The following is a 14,872-nucleotide window of genomic DNA, read 5'->3' on the forward strand; positions in this document are numbered from 1 at the left end:
TTATTAAATAAAACAATTTATTGTATATTCTGGTTGTAAGGATAAGGTTATCTTTCAAAGAAATAACCAAACTTACATACTCCTGTAATGAAACCATCATGTAGGCATGTTATATTTACTTCATCAGAGCATCTACACAATCATACATATTCTTTATATACGTTTTAAGTAACTATACAACTTGAATGAATTCATCCTCAGTGTAACAGGTGCAAACTCCAACGCAGTATTGCAGAATTCATATCCCTATACAATCATTTCTGAAAAACATAATTAGTTGTGAGAAACAGGCAAAAACATTTTACTGAGCATACTACACATTAACATTTATGATGTGAGCACATGTGAAGTCTAGTGTTTCAGTTAAATTGAGAGTGATGGTTGTTCAACTTTCTCAAATCAGTAAATATCTTGGTCAGGAATCCATTGTATAATGAATCTAAGAGTACTGACTGTTAACTAATATCACTTTCAATGCATATTTTACATTTAAGCGGCTTATACAAAGCCTTTTATATTAATCACTCATAATGTATCCATTTACACTGTACTTCGATTTTTCCTATCTTCCCTTCTGGTATCCCAACTCTTCTGTACATCAACATCTTTGCATAGAGAGAGAGAGAGTTAGAAAGCATTATGAGATGGGGAGAATGTGCAATGAAATCCTGCCTTGATTAACTTTACTTTCCAGCCCTAGGAACCCCATCCATGGAACTCCCACAGCACACGGGAACCTGGACATGTCTGCCATATGGGACACAAGGACCACAAGTCAAGAAGTGTGTGGTAGTGTGTGTTTGTGAGAGATATATGCAGGCCATTTAAGGAGCAAGTGTTCAGTATCAAAGTTACACCTTGGGATGAGAGATCCTTTGTGAATTTGTATTTGCAGTGTTGTAAAGATGAGTGGTGTTCACAGCACAGATGAGAAAGTTTCACCTCAATGCCTAGGATGTGTAGTTTCCAGGAGGAGGTCTATTTCAGGTGAGGAAGTATTTAAGTCGGGTTTGGTAGGGCGTTTGTTTAGTGTTGGCCTTTGTTTAGTGTTATCGTGTCACTACTGTATGCATATGCTTGTCATATTTGCTAGGGAGGAAATCTGCAAATACAGATTGCAACTGTGAAAAGGAGTTACAAGTTTTTGTTTCTACTTGTTGGTTTGTAGTTGGTTATGATGTGGTATGGATGAGAGGGGTCAATGGTGTTGCAAAGAATTGGGTACCAAGACAATGAGGCAAGCTTATTAAGTATTTTTGTTTCAGTGTACATGCTTGGGTGTTGTGAGGCAAAGATTGATTGTTCTGTGAGCCTTGTTTCATATGCTTTGCAGTTTTGTTTCTCTTTGACATTGTATACTGGGGGTCCCTAGAGAACAAAAGGGTTGCATTCCTGAACATCTGTCATTCTAGCAGAATGCCATTATTTGGGCAACCAAAACCAGTTATGAGGCAGTTACATTCCAGACCAAAAATTTCCCCCATCTAACTCTTGTATGGACTATAACAAAAACAGCTTACTATCAATGTACCATACTGCAGTGATGTAATTTAAACTAACTCTACAATTAATGACATCTCGTAGGTAAATCTGATGATATTTAATGATACTGACAGAATGCTTGTGAAGAGAGCTTCAGGTGGTGGAATGGGATGTTAACCACGTAGTACCATTTATAATTACTCTATGTTACTCCTGTAATACCATTTATAATCACTGTATCATAAAAAATACAAAATATTAGGTGTATGGCACATTTAGAATATGAAAATTTGGTATTCTAAAGTGACTACCAGCATCTGGAGTATCATTCAAAATAATTTTACCAGTGCTTATGGGATATGACTCTAACACTATCTTGACGTTATAAAAAGGTATTATGACGAAGATCTTGCAGTATATGCATCTCATTACTGAATAAGAATTTTTCAACAGCAAAGCATTTGTAAGAGTTGCTAAAGCAAAATACTGGAAAATGAATGGTCATTCTACAGGACCCCTGTATTTAAGTAAGAAGCATCCATTCCAGCACACTAAGCCCTCCGTTTGATGAGTACCCTTCCACACCAACAAAAAATTAAGAATATCACTTTTTGGGCATTTTATAATATATGAAACTAACATTGTTGAGATATTTTCTAAGATATTGCACAGTGAAATGGTTATGGGTGCATGACAGAAACATAGAATACTTACGGTTATGTTGATTCCTACACTGCCTTAGTGCTTCGTTGAAACCTTCACATACAGATACATCTGACTGCGTTTGAGCACACTGCAGGAACTGCTTTATTTCCCATGCACATGGACCTTGTGGTTCTGAAGGACCACTCTGTTGAATATGAAATGTAATTAACAAAGAAATTAAAACATAATGAGGTACATTATAGTACATAGTACTTGAAAGGCAGCCATCAACCAAGTAGGTATAATACCTGCACTTCCCACCTCAGTATCGTGAGAGTTAGTGACAACTATATAGTCAGCCAGCACTTCAGTGGCTGTCTTGGTGCACTCCTCTAACCCAAGTAGCTGTCTTTTCTTTCTGTCTCATCCATACCTGGACTGCTGGCATTCTGTCAACAAACAAATAGTCTCTTGCTGTCACTCAGAACACTTAACTAATACAGCTCATTCTTTATAACTCTAGATTTCCCTGTGATGAGTGCTCTGCATCAGCCCCACCTTTTGACTAAATGGTATGAGCAATAGATAGTAGTAGCAGGAAGGAAAATTACACAAGAGCATTACGTAGTAGCAGTAGTTGGTAGGAACATTAGACAGGAGCATTAGGTAGTAGTAGTAGGTTGGAATATTAGGTAGGAACCTCTGAAAACACTGAGCTAGAGTTACCTTCTCCCAATGGCCTGTTAAAGGCAAGGCACTAAAGGCTAAGAAGTGCCACTGGAGTTCACCACTTATGGATACTCTTTTGCCATGGCCACCCCCTTAAGGAAGTTCCCAAAGGGAATGGGCATCAGAGGTGTAGATAGATGGATAAACATTTTACCAATTTTAACAATCAAATTTCAAAAGGTAAGCATTATTCTCCAATGTTCTTTACAATAGCTTTGTGTGAATTAAGTTTTATGAAATACATACAGATGATACTGTTATGTACCATCTAACAGCTTTTAATTTCAAAGGTATTACAACTCACTGCCCTTCTAATAAGCTGTTCCTTAAGTCTGTTGTAGAATCAAGTTTTCTTATGTTTCAAGATCTATCAGGATCTAAAAGTTATTTCTACTATATGTAAAAATAACAAAGGATATTAATGGTAACTCTAAACCACAGAAATTCAAAATCAAACCAATTTAAGTTTAATCATTTTTCTAATCAACTGCCATAAAATAAAATTTCTGAAGATGTTCCATCTATACACCCTTTAATACTGTACATTTCATAAAGCTTTCATAGTTTCCTTCTTTTGTTATGCAATTAACAATGATGCCTAGAATAGTTGGAGTTTCAATTAGTGGATGTGAATGTCTATGGAAGGTGCCTTAAGGGTATGAACTGGATTAATGTCTGTCTGTGGTTAAAAGAGTGATTGAAGACTTCTGTGCAGATGCAGACATTCTGTTCTGGGCAAGCCATAGTTCCAATTGTGTAATGCAGTGCAACATGTTTGTTTTTGCTACTGTGATGTCATTGTGTTGCGATGTAACTGTGAGCTTTGTCTCTATATAAAAGGGCCTTCATATTGTGGTTTGCTGGAGGTAATGGAAGGTCTTATACAAACAAAATGAAGGACAAGAAATGCTCTTTAGGAACTCTTCAGTACAGTCTAGGTGATTTAGAGGTGAATCTAAAGCGAATGACTCATCCACAGATTACAAATATGTAATTAGCTGACCACTTTATGTCCCTGTTGTGGAGGGTTGTGTCAAGCACCATTTATAAGAGTGCGTCAGGAAACAATGCGGAATACTTTGATTGTGTCTACTGTCACTTGAACCATGAAAAAGGGAGCTGTGGTTGGTTGAAGCCATCTGGGATATGATGAGTGAGATCAGTGTGTAGTGGCTGGGTCTGAAGCTACGTTGAGTAGATGAGAGTGGGATGTTTTGTTTGATTTTTTAGTGGATCAGGTTGGATAATGAAGACAGAAGTGACAAAGGGCAGTAAGAGGAAGAGCAGTTAAGTGGTTTGGAAGGTTTCCGGACTGGTACAATGCTGGCAATTTTCCAGATGGAGATTTTGCTGTGCAATCTTGAATGGTTGAAGATATCCACAAGCGCTAGGACTGCAACTAGGCCACAGCGTTTAATGTGAAAGTTTGATACAGTGTCAGGGACTGCTGCAAAAGAGCTCTCTAGGGTTTTATTGCATTGCTTGTACCAATGGCAATGAAATGTGAATGCAGTTGCTTCTGGTAGGTTTTTCATGACTTTCATCTTTACAGGTGATGTTAGTTTGTGGCTTGTTTTCAATTTTTTTTTCTCATGAGTATGTGCATTCTACGGGGTAAGGAAGCTCTTTTGAATGATCAGGAAAAAAAAAAATCAACCGGAAAGAGCCAAAATCAGGGTACACTAAATGACTAGAGTAGCCACAGTCAATGGGTTAAAGTTGATGGAAACATGCTTTTTGATTCAAATGAGTATTGCAATGACTTAAGACTTTTGACCAAAATATCAGTTGATTCCTACCATACCCAAAGGGGAACACACATGCCCAGTCCTAACAAAACTCATTACATAGAAATCAATCTACAAGTATGGCAGAATCTTCATCTTTGACCTCAAAATCAAAGGTGAACTTCCTTTCCCCAAGCAAAGCACATGCTACATCTTTATGAAATCCATCCCATGCAACGAAAGTTAGTGTTCTGAAACAAAATCATCTACATGTGTAACAATGACCATGACCTCTGACTTTATAACCTCCAAATCAATAGGAACATTTCATATCCTAAGAGCAAAGAAGGAATTGAGAAAATCCACCCCATTATATTATTGCATAAAAAAATAATCTCCACAATCTTTGAAATGTAGCACTGACCTTAAATTTCTTATCCCAAAATCAATAACATTATTTGCTTTCCTTAAGAGTATCTTCATAATAAAATCTAAAGAAATTAGACCATGGGTTTTACAGTTATCATGCAGAAACTAAAATGTGGATGGACAGACGGAGAAAAAAATCACTACAGCACCCAAAGCTTTTGCTTTGTAGGGCCCAATAAGAGACAAAATATGAAGATACAAAAACTGTACTTAAATTACAGATAATCATGCTTACCTGCATTGGGTACTGCTGTTGGTAACCTTGGTACTGTGGGTATGTCTGAGTTTCTGCTGGAGCAGGGGCAGGAGCTGCTTGCTGGGGTTGATCAGAATTACTACTGCCACCACTCGTCAATGCATGACCAACAACATGCCCCTGGTATAATCAACACTTTATTACTAACATTGATAATCATGCGATCCATAAGAAATGTTGGCTAGATTTATCTTAACGGATCTGAGTACTGATCACCTATCACACAGGGGAAAAATGGCAGTTATGAATTACACAAAGGTGATGACAGAAGAAATTAGGCCTAAGGGACCCAACATAGTATGTACATTCTATTCAGCAACTGGAGTTTTAGAAATATAATGTTGAAATTAGCAACACCTCTAGCCAAGTTCCCTTTTCTCTAGCGAACTGCATCAAAAAACAAAAACTCCTCATGAAACAATAAACATACCACAGCTGATCCAACAGCCACACCCCCTGCAGTTGCTGCCATCTGTGCAAATAGTCCAGGTTGTTTAGGTGCTGCACCTGCAGCTGGTGGTGGGGCAGCAGCAGGTGGTGGCGGTGGAGGGGCTGCTCTAGGTGGTGGTGGAGGTGGAGCAGCACGCCTGTCAAACAAAATGAATGTTGTCAGTCTATGACATATGTAATGACAAACTGTTCCTCAGTGAACACACTATATCATGTGCATAACTAAAACAAAGTGGCATTAGTATTCATTCTTCAAAATTCTAAGAAAACTAGCATTGGTGTTCATTCTTCCCATAACTAAAGAAAAATCACCAAGGTAAAATCAAATACAATATGAAGTGTGAACTGCTAAAAATTAAGATTATTCTCTGGACTTGTTAAATACAACATACAAACTTTAGAAGGCAACTTACTTCATGCAGTGAATGAAATATTCAAAAACAGATGTGTAGGTTTTGAATAATAAAATGCCATTTTTCTTTTATAATCCTAGATACTACAGACTCCATAAAAATATAGTGGACGGTATGGAGAATTCGCTACATAAGACCTCTCTATAAAGAGAGTGATCCACACCAATGACAACACTGACGTAATCCAACCTCCCCCTCAAGCCAGTCAAGGACTATGGCGTGGATCATTCCAGCTGCATACGTGGAGACATGTGACCATAATCTAAAATCGGTATTACTAATTCTGTCTGTAGGCAATAAAAGGAAATACCAGAAAATATAAACGCGCTTATGATGTAAAGTCTATACGTACACTACAGCATAATCATCATGACATTTTCCAACTACAGGAGCATTCAAGCTGCTGACTTGACTTAGGCTATTGTATAAGCATGTGTGTATACTTGGGGGGAGAAAAACATGGTATACCTATAAAAGATTTTGAAACCGGGCAAAACGAGTGAAAACTCTCTACCCCAGCACAGATATAACTTACGGGGGTGCACGGGGAGCAAAAGCTCCTCGACGAGGCATTTCGACACCTCTGGCCTCTGCTCTCCACACTAGATATAAGTTATTGCTTCACTTGGTGTCGGGCCTCACACTTCGTCGTAAAAGTCCCTTTGCACAAAAAACATTTATCAGTACAGTTCACCCTACACTTATCCGGCAATGTGTACAAATCCAGAATCCACATAAATGTATGAAATGCGCAAACACTAAACACAATGACGAAATAACCGTATCAGTATACTAACTTAATAAACAAATTCCCTTTATTCATATATTAATATCATTACATATAATGATCAATTCATATCTGCACATTATACACGATGCATTACGTTACTGTGAATAAACCGGCTTTGTGTGTTGTATTTCACACTTTTCATGCAGCAGACGATGTCCTGGCAGTGTGGCGGCCGCTTCGAAATCTACTATGGCAAAAGCAGCACAAACTGATAAAGTTGGTGTGATCTTCAGCTCTCAACAATATCAATGGAAAAAAATTCAAAAGAAAAAAATCAAAACATGGGACGAAAAAAAAATCATGATTAAAGAGCATAAATCATTCCTGATTTCACAAACTTAGTAGTGATGATCCAGGGACATAATTGGTCATCTATCTCCAGTCTAACAAAAACGGAACAGTAAAACCATGTAAAATGAAGGAAAATTGAATTTCAAGAGTATTTAAATATGCAAAAAATTGTATATGTTGAGCACGTTTTACAAACATTTCCGCGATTCCGATTTCTCTCTTCACGTACTTTACAAATACCTAATTAGAATCACATAACCTCCTCAGTCAATATGCTAATGCCCGTAATGTAAAAAAAGGGGAAAATGAGAAACTGATGAACAAAAATTGATGAAAAAACAAGCCTAGAACCACTGAATAAAGAGAATATGAAAGTTTCAGATTTGAATAAGTGAAAGAAGTTTGAGATGGGACCCCAGTACTGTATAAGCTCCTTCCAGCACTTAAAATAGGTGAGTATATATATATATATATATATATATATATATATATATATATATATATATATATATATATATATAGGGGATGAAAAGGCCTAAGAAGTCAGTTGTTTTCTTATGAAACTGCACTGATGGCAGATTCAAGTAAGAAACTGCGCAAGATTGCGACAGTATGAAAAAGTGTGTCAAAAGAAGCCAAAAGTAAATGTGAATAAAACCAATGTATTTAGCATCGAACGGCTGAGGACCAGGTTAACTGGGGTTTGAGTCTGAAGAGAAAATTTGAAATGAAGTGTTTTTAATACCAGAGAGTGAACACTGCAGCGAAATGAACCATATTAGCGGGAATTGGGTCGTGTATTTGGGTGAGGGGAAAACGGTTCTGGGAGAGCTGAAGAATGTATAAAAACGATCGTTAACTGGGAAGGCAAAAGCACGTATGTTTGAAGACATAGTATTCTCAACAATGCTGTATGGCTGCGAGACATGGGCTATAAATAAGGCTACGTGCAGGAAGGTAGATGTGCTGGAAATTAAACATCTGAGGACAATATGTGGTGTGAGGTGGTTTAGTGGAACAAGTAATGAGAGGCTCTCGTAAGGTGTGGTAATAAAAGAGTGTGATTCAGAGAGTTGAAGGTGTTCTAAAAATAGTTTAGACATATGGAGAGTTAATAAGGAAAGGTTGACAAGGAGGACAAGTGCCATGCGGAGGTAACAAAGAAAACGGATATGCCAAATTGGAGATGGAAAGATGAAGTGAAAACGATTTTGAGCAATCAATGCTTTAACATGCAGGAGAGAAAGGTGTGCAGGGGACAAGAGTGAATTGGAACGATTACACACACACAATATATATATATATATATATATATATATATATATATATATATATATATATATATATATATATATATATATATCCCTGGGGATAGGGGAGAAAAAATACTTCCCACGTATTCCCTGCGTGTCGTAGGAGGCGACTAACAGTGGAGGGAGCGGGGGCTGGAAATCCTCCCCTCTCGTTTATAATTTTTCAAAAGAAGGAGCAGAGGAGGGGGCAAAGTGAGGATATTCCCTCAAAGGCTCAGTTCTCTGTTCTTAGCGCTACCTCGCTAACGCAGGAAATGGCGAATAATGAGAGAGAGAGAGAGAGAGAGAGAGAGAGAGAGAGAGAGAGAGAGAGAGAGAGAGATTTATGGATAGAACAATTTAAGACCATATCAAAAAGAAATAAGAAAATGTTTGGAAGTACATTTATAGTACGAATAGTGGATGAATGAGTCAAGATGACTGAAGACAACGCGGACAGCATAAATACAGAAATCTAAGTTGTGATGCAAGATGTTCGAGATGGGTCTTACGGGTGTAAAACTCCCTTCCAGTAGAATAGACATAATTGCAAATAGGTAATTACACTTTCTGCAGGCCAATTTCACCTACAAGAAATTTCATGAATCAACTACACTTACCGAGGATATACATTTGTACTTTGCCTGGATTCGTAGTTTACACCACTATTTCCATTTTTCAAAGCTGTCCGTCTGAACTAATGAATTGGCGAAAACATACTACATTGCTGAAAACTTTTTAACTTTGTAACAGTTATCTGTCGTCTGTAATATGAGCAGTTCTAGGTAGCGATCCTTCCTGTTATGTTAAATAGTTCGAAGCCGTTTTCCAGCTGCTCTAACTCTTGAACTTAACATTTTCTTTGGCAATGATACTTTTGTCACGATTATAGGATTTCCTCTCCGTACTCTTTAAAATTGGTAATTACACCTTTGAACACGAGCCTACAACCCTAAAGATGATGAGTGAATTTACAATATATTTTTGCCAAGGAGCCATCTTTGCGCAGAGCGAAAGACTTGCAGATTGTTGAGGATATACGTGTGAAAAAATACATAATCCATATATCTTAGAACACTTTCAGGTACTTGACCCATACATCAAATTACATTTTTGTTGAACATTACATCAGAAACATTTGATTAATACGCATTTACATGATCTGTAATTAACATTCGATTCTATAAGCATCAGGGTAATGTGCCAAAGCCTGAGGTCCGAATCCTTGATTATCATCTCCGGCAAATGAATTCATCCCAATTTACGATACGTGTATTACGAAAACACAGAATGGATTAATGAGATTATTTCACTTACTGATGAACTGAATCAGGTTCTGTCTGTATCATTACTGGAATTAATGCGGTTGGCACGAAAAGATGACACAGGAGTAATCTATAACGTACGAACAAATGCATCTGCTGCTTGGTGTAGGACAGGCCTCCCGACTGTGGTTCCCTATATTAGCTTGGACAATGGGCGTCGTAGGCGTGGTTGTGGGTGTGGTCGTGGGGTTATATATATTTAGAAATACCGGGAAAGCAAATGGGGAAAATGCGTCAGCAAACGTCGAATGGAAGGCAAGGTATGTATTATGTCGAGGCTCTTCACTGGTTTAGGTCTACAGGGGCTATCAGCAATTATGGCTTGCAGGCTGACTGGTGCCTGCAGGCCGGTGGAAATACATGACAATGTCAAAGGAAGTACCTAACTTTACGAGTTTTGGGCCTTATCATTACATTTGTACGTACAACCACTTAAATCAATACATTTGTATGGTAATCTGTCTGTTTACCTTATCTCTCTATTTCTGGCCAAAACTACACAAACTTGGGTATTTTTAGAGTAGACGCCCCACAAGTTACTTATTTTGTAAAATGCAATTGATATATTTGTTAGAAACACTCTGATGTATGTAACACTCGCAAATTAAAATTAGGGGAGATATTTAATCAATAAAGATATTACACAAATTGTGTGGGTTATGTTTTATGGTATTGATATTATACAACTTTATGTCAATAATACTTAGGTTATGTACTTCCATATATAGACATGAAATTCTTATATGCATTCGCTTGATCTATATTACAGAAGCTTTATGATATATAATATTTAGCTTGCAAATGTACATTATGGGAGATATTTGATATAAAAAAAATGTTTCATAACTTTTGTGGGGCATAAAGTGTAAATCTGTCCTAATATCAACTGAATCAAGACAATTGTTACAGTTCTTCCATAGTTGTGTATATTAAAAATATTTTGTTTTGGACCCTATCTAGAGTGGCTCCATACTTAAAGACTTGAGGGTGAACATTTCTATGGGCTTCAGGCTTAATGGGATTTGGAGGTGTTTAACCTACCTCTTTGATTCTTCCTTATTCATGCTTATCATTTTGGAAATTCAAACTCTTTGTACGTTAATTCCTTTTCAACACATAGTATGGGAAAGAAAAAACATTGGGTATCTGTTATCCTTAATCCTAATAAGAATTATTTTGAGAAGACTTATTTGCTCGTGGCATTCTCCTTTATAGAAAGACATTACGGAATCTAAACTGCACTTTTTCAGAGGAAATTACCCTTTCGAGACCATTTACCTGGATCTTCAGGTAAATTTACTTCAAAATACCTCTTGGTTGGTCAGTGGTCACCTCCAGTATTTTTGAAAAGTATCAAGAGTTTGACATTTAAGTGAACATAATGCTGAGAAGAGGTCTGTGCTTTCTGTGGTATGCTCCCAGTTCCCATCATTCATGTTTGTAACCAGCCTTGTAAATGTACGGATTTGATGTAATGTTACCTCCTTTTTTTTTACCCTGTGCAGTGAAGCTGTGGAATTCTCTTCCTTTCATCTGTCTCTCTTACTGCAACCTTTCCATCTTCATGAATTTCATGAATCATGGAGAAACACTTGAATAGCTCAAGTTAGTCATATTTTTAATATCAGTCATTTTACCATCACTCAACTTGGATATCATACAGGCACAATTCTGCCAATGCCACTTTGGCTGTTACGATAAAACATTTAGAAATTTTTTTTATCCCTTATAATAAATACTCCCTCACATCCTGAATCTTTTTGAATTTGTGCTTCATTATAAGGAAGGGAGAAGAGAATATAATACTCCCTTACATCCTGAATCTTTTTGAATATGTGCTTCATAATAGGAAAGGGAGAAGAGAAATAGTTTAGAAAAAAAAAAGGGTATGGTGCATGTAGATGATGAAGACAAACCAATTAAAATAAGACTAGTGTTCCTGACAAATGTAAGATGGTTCCAGGCACCTTTTCATTCTTAAGATGGAATGGTATTACTTGAGGGTATGTATCTGTTGTCAGAAACCTACTACCTGCTGCTGAAGAAAAGGAACATATAATATTTTGAGACAAACTTTTGAAGGAATTAGTTGACAACATGGAGTGTTAAAAGTAGGATTGGCATAGGTAGGAAATAATGAAAACTGTGCCTAAATTGATACATATGAATAACCAGTAGTTGAAATAAGCACACTGGAAAATGCAAACAGATAAGTGAAATGAGGAATTGCAAGAAAATGAGCACATTACTTTATTTTGAAAAGTAGTACGTAATATACTTTATATGGAAAACATTCGGAATTTGTAAACATGCTTAGATTGTCATATGTGTTTTAGGAAGATACAGGATTTATTGGGGATGCATATATAATACTAAATGGATTGTGATTTGCATTTTTTTCTATACAGGTTGTGGTGGTCACGGGTGCTAATTCAGGCATTGGCAAGGAAACAGCTCGAGAATTAGCAAGTCGTGGAGCAATTGTAATACTGGCCTGCAGGAATCGACAGGCAGCTCTCGAGGCTCTTCGTGACATACGTACAACTACAGGTGATGGTGACCTGGTCAGTATAATGTTTCTAGTGTACTGCCAATGTAGACAGAAATGCAGCATCATAGGGACAATCACAGTGGCTTTTTGGTTTTGAACTTTTAATACTCTGAGTATTGGCCAGACTCACTCACTTAAGGTTGCACTGGAAGTGACAAATCACCTTTGATGATGCAGTATCATCTTCAGTTGACAAAACAGAGTATTGCTGTATTGTACTCTTGCCACTGGCTGTCACTTCAAAAATAGAATATGAAGTTTTCACATTCTTGATGTGCCAAACAACAAAGATCTAATTTGCTTGAAAACCATAGAATACGTAATATAATGGCCAAATGCATTGACATACATACCCCGTGAAACGGATAAACTCACTTCAAAAGGCTTGACTATCTGTTCACTCTGCTTCTATCCCACTTCAACCACCAATGTCCTCTAGCCTTCATTACAAGCAGTCATTCTGTCCTTATGAGGCTCCTGCAGCTCTCAGGAAAGTGGCCATGACCACCAGTTGGGACCACAGGCCATAGTGTTGCGAGTGTATACAGCATGTATGTGCAGAGTGAGAAATGCAATTGAAGAGTAAAGCTCAGTGTCTCTTTTATGATGGTTATATTGTGGGTGTGATGGATCTAGGGATATGTTGAAATGGAGTTTGTAGTGTTGTAGTGATGGGTAAGTGGTACAGAGTGACCCAAGTTTGTCTGGGTGGGTGCAGTTTGTAATGGATGTACATCTTTGTGCATTGGAGTTTAAAACCAAATTAGACTATTTTTGTAGTGCTAGTTTTTTTTTCATTATGTACAGGAAATAGGGTATGATTCTTAGAGAGCCCTTTATAAAACTTAGTGAGCCAAGGCCATACCTGTCATCCCACTTACCATTCTGTGTTGCTTTTGGATGAATGCTTAAGAGCACTGTCTGGGATATTTAGATAAAGTTTATCTGATGAGTGTAAGGCACTGGATGCCATTTATTCTGTGTATCATTGTCTTGTATTTTTTTTGTTGCATGATTGTTAACAGTAACAATGAAGTTGATAAAGGTGGAAGAGACCTCAGTTAATAAGTCATTTACTCATTCTGTAATGCAGGCTCTTTTGCCATGGCCGCCCCCTTGACGGGAGTTCCCAGAGGGAATGGTCATCAGAGTTATAGATAAACAGATTGTATATCAGCATAAAAAAATGTTTGGTAATTTCCATGAAAACCAAACAAAACTCAGGGCTTACCACAAACAATTTTAATTTTTTCAAGATTTAAATTAGTCTCTTAAGAATCAAGAAACTTTATTTTTCATTATATTTGCTGATCCTCTATTTTCTCAGATTGTCATGGACCTTGACCTTAATGACCTTGATTCTGTGAGAACCTTTGCTTCCAACTTCCTTGAAAAATTCAACAAGATTGATGTCCTTGTTAACAATGCAGGACTTTTTATTCCACCTGAAGAGAGACAGAAAACAAAGGATGGTTTTGAAATTCACCTTGGAGTGAACCATCTAGGGCACTTTCTTCTCACCCACTTGCTCCTCAACTGCATTAAGAATACCCCAAATTCTCGGTAAGTGTTTTGTAAAACATGGACAAAAATTTGTCAAACCGTTTCATATAATTGCATGAGAACGTGTATATTATTTTTCATTATACTTGATTGCCGTTTCCTGCATCAGCAAGGTAGTGCCAGGAAACAGATGAAGAAAGACCCATCCACTCACACATATATATACAAACACATGCATACACAGGTATGTACATATTCATACTTGCCTTCATCCATTCCTGGCACAACCCCACCCCACAGGAAAAAGTATTGCCACCCCCAGCATCAGCGAGGTATTGCCATGAAGACAGACAAAAAAGGCCATAATTGTTCACACAATGTCTAGTTGTCACAGCTCCCTATCCACATCCAGGCCTCACAGACCTTTCCATGGTTTACCACAGACATTTCACATGCCTATTTTCTTATTTTCTCATTTGTTTTTCTCTTGTACATAACCCACTCTCTTGCACTCTTTCCTTGTAAGTAATGCCCATGCACCTCTCTTCTCTCTTACTGTAGAAACTTTAACTGTGCCATTCCTCCACTCACTATCTTTTCTCATCTGCTTTCCTCACACCATCCACATGCCAGCCACTCCCCTAGCTATTTTGCTATTTTGCATTGTCTTTTTTTCAGAGCTAGGGTCATATGTGACTTTTGGAATTTTGTATAATTTGATTTGTTGATTTTCATCATGAGCATGGGAATACGTTGTCATTTCATGCAAATGTTCAAAGTTTAACTCAGAAATGTTTCATATTTGTCTTGGGGAATAATTGATGTTAATTTGTTTTTCCCACAGAAATTTCATTAATATTCTTTCTTATTTTTGAGAGCATCTCTTTTTTTACATCCTACATTGTTCCTTAGATTAGTGTCTACATATCCAGTTTAGTGAATATTTCAATTTTTATATCTTTTATCCTTTGTAAATTTACAAGTTCATT

General features: G+C 37.2%; 2 protein-coding genes across 4 annotated transcripts in view; one reads left to right on the top strand and one right to left on the bottom strand.

Moving 5' to 3' along the window:
* The window catches only part of Chchd2 (Coiled-coil-helix-coiled-coil-helix domain containing 2), an 18,058-nt gene continuing 3,186 nt past the window's right edge, over positions 1-14,872 (bottom strand). For 2 of the 3 annotated variants that reach the window (XM_071657772.1, XM_071657771.1), the window contains exons 2-5: positions 5,699-5,855; positions 5,248-5,388; positions 2,197-2,332; positions 1-260 (exon numbers count right to left, since the gene is read on the bottom strand). In XM_071657772.1, the coding sequence (XP_071513873.1) occupies positions 247-260; positions 2,197-2,332; positions 5,248-5,388; positions 5,699-5,855 (448 nt within the window). In that variant the 3' untranslated portion in view covers positions 1-246. Of the gene's footprint in view, positions 261-2,196; positions 2,333-5,247; positions 5,389-5,698; positions 5,856-6,666; positions 6,896-14,872 lie in introns of those variants that run through there. The other variant, XM_071657770.1, reaches the window with a different exon arrangement.
* LOC139746488 (retinol dehydrogenase 11-like) overlaps positions 8,628-14,872 on the top strand; it is a 20,066-nt gene continuing 13,821 nt past the window's right edge. The window contains 4 exon segments of the mRNA XM_071657769.1: positions 8,628-10,028; positions 10,031-10,089; positions 12,238-12,393; positions 13,708-13,943. Of these exon segments, the coding sequence (XP_071513870.1) occupies positions 9,917-10,028; positions 10,031-10,089; positions 12,238-12,393; positions 13,708-13,943 (563 nt within the window). The 5' untranslated portion in view covers positions 8,628-9,916.

Source organism: Panulirus ornatus, chromosome 65, assembly GCF_036320965.1.
Source record: "Panulirus ornatus isolate Po-2019 chromosome 65, ASM3632096v1, whole genome shotgun sequence".
NCBI classification, from domain to species: Eukaryota; Metazoa; Arthropoda; class Malacostraca; order Decapoda; family Palinuridae; genus Panulirus; species Panulirus ornatus.